General features: G+C 41.0%; 1 protein-coding gene across 1 annotated transcript; it reads left to right on the forward strand.

Annotated features, from left to right (window-relative positions):
• The first annotated feature begins 751 nt into the window (after positions 1-751).
• LOC138872551 (uncharacterized) lies at positions 752-1,522 on the forward strand. The gene is made up of 2 exons (XM_070150769.1): positions 752-778; positions 875-1,522. The coding sequence occupies exons 1-2, from the start codon at positions 752-754 to the stop codon at positions 1,520-1,522; spliced, it is 675 nt and encodes a 224-aa protein (XP_070006870.1).
• The last annotated feature ends 472 nt before the right edge of the window (positions 1,523-1,994 follow it).

The raw sequence follows: 1,994 nt of genomic DNA on the forward strand, positions 1-1,994 counted from the left end.
AAAAAAAGAGAATCAGAAAAAATATTTTTCACTTCAAGGATTTTTACTTAATAGGGTATTTGTTTCAAAAGGAAAAAAAAACGTGCCCGTTAAGCTTGAGTTTAGAATAGGTCATAGAAAATTAGGTCTAGAAAATTCAAAAAAAAAAAGGATTTGCTTCTTTCATTTCTCTTTTCTCATCAAAGTAGTCACTAAGGTAGAAAGGAAAAAAAAAGAAAATGAAAAAGAAAACGTTAGTTTATTTGCTTTATTCCCGTTCTTCCCGAACTACGCAAAGATCTGATTCATGCGGCGTCATGATACGTAGGCAACCTACATAAGGTTTTATCGAATTATTTTTTTTATTTACCAAAATAAAAAGAAAAAGAAAAAGAAAAAAAGGTAAAAAAGAAGAAAAAAGATGGTGAAATTATGGGATGTGAGAAATGAGGAGGAAGAAAAAGAGATAATCAGAAAGAAAAAAGGGGAAAGAAAATGAGCGAGCTAAGAAGTGCGAGGAAAGAAAAGAAAAGAGAATATTCAAATGGACAAATGGGATGATGCCAAGTGACCTTATGGCCCTCGAAGTCATTCTAGAACCATTAATTATTTCTAGGTGCATTGTACGCAATGTGATATTTTTGTTATAAAATGCCCTAACGCTAACGGGATGACCCCATTTTGTTCCTTTTGATATCTTCATAGCAGAAAGGTGGTTGGTTTGTGGTTATCGAAGTAGCAACTCCTCTCCACAACATAAAGGCAAAAGGCAATGGCAGACAACAACAAAACTGGCTTGGTTGATACCGGTGCCCAAAAGCAGTTGGTTGAACATGGCAATGGGTTGGTTGAAGAGGTAAGGATGTTAAGACAACACATGGTGGACATGTATCAGGCCTGTATCACTGGGAAGGCACCACTCCCACCACCACCTAGCTTCTTAGATGCTACCCTTACCCAAACTCCAGTCATAGTGCCAGATAATCCTCCATACTCTCCAGATCCACCCATTTATCATAGCTTTTCCAACCACCCTAGTAGCTCCATCACTCATCCTCCAATTACCTCTCCCCAAAATTTCCCTCCTGTCATATTCCCTATTCCAAACAATGAATATCCACTCAAAGCTCATGATGCCCAATACTATCCCGTAGAGGTTACCCACAAGGTTCCTGACTCATACAAGAAGAGCCCTTTGGATGAGCTTCATGCTGAGCATCATAGAACAGTCCTTAAAGAACATGCAAGGGATGGGAGACCAGGTTACATGTCTTACAAAGAGTTGTGTATGTTCCCTGACGTTTTCCTGCCCGCAGGGTTTAAAGTGCCAAAGTTTAACTTGTATGATGGGTGTGGAGATCCGGTAGTCCATTTGAGGGATTGTTACAGTGAAATGAGAAGTGTTGGCAAGAAAGATGATTTGTTGATTGCATATTTTAGTGAGAGCTTGACTGGGGCAGCTTTGGAATGGCATAATCGTCAAGATATCGGTAAGTGGCATACATTGGGCGATGTGGCTCAAGATATTGTGCGACGCTTTTAGTACAATATAGACATTTTCCCAGACTGCTCTTCCCTATCTCAGATAGAAAAGAAACCCCTAGGAAAGTTTTAGGAATTTCTGGCTCAGATGAAACGAACAAGTCGCTCGGGATAGTCCTCCCATTGATAGAAAAGATGTTGCTAAGCCCCGCCGATGACAGGGTCTGGTGGTCGTTCTTGCTAAATACTTTCAGCCTCAATGTCGACTCCATGGATATCCTTGCAATCCTTCCCACTGCTACTTCTCTCCACAGAACCCCCAAAATCGTACATTACTTCCCTAATACCCCGTCCACAATGCACCACCATATGCTCCATATCCCCGATGCCCGTGATGGCTCGCACCACTTCCACAAATGTCTTACCCTCCCCCTCAGGCATATCAACCACGTGCCCGCAAAAAGTTCCAACCGAGGCCAGAGTATAAAATGAAAAGACTACTGAAAAAAGAAAAGGCTTTCACCCCTATTGGA

Source organism: Nicotiana sylvestris, chromosome 1, assembly GCF_000393655.2.
Source record: "Nicotiana sylvestris chromosome 1, ASM39365v2, whole genome shotgun sequence".
NCBI lineage: Eukaryota > Viridiplantae > Streptophyta > Magnoliopsida > Solanales > Solanaceae > Nicotiana > Nicotiana sylvestris.

Coding starts and splice junctions, on each gene's coding strand:
- LOC138872551 (XM_070150769.1), top strand. CDS start 752: ATGGCAGACAACAACAAAACTGGCTTG. Junction 779..874: donor ACAACAACAAAACTGGCTTG/GTTGATACCGGT, acceptor GACATGTATCAG/GCCTGTATCACTGGGAAGGC.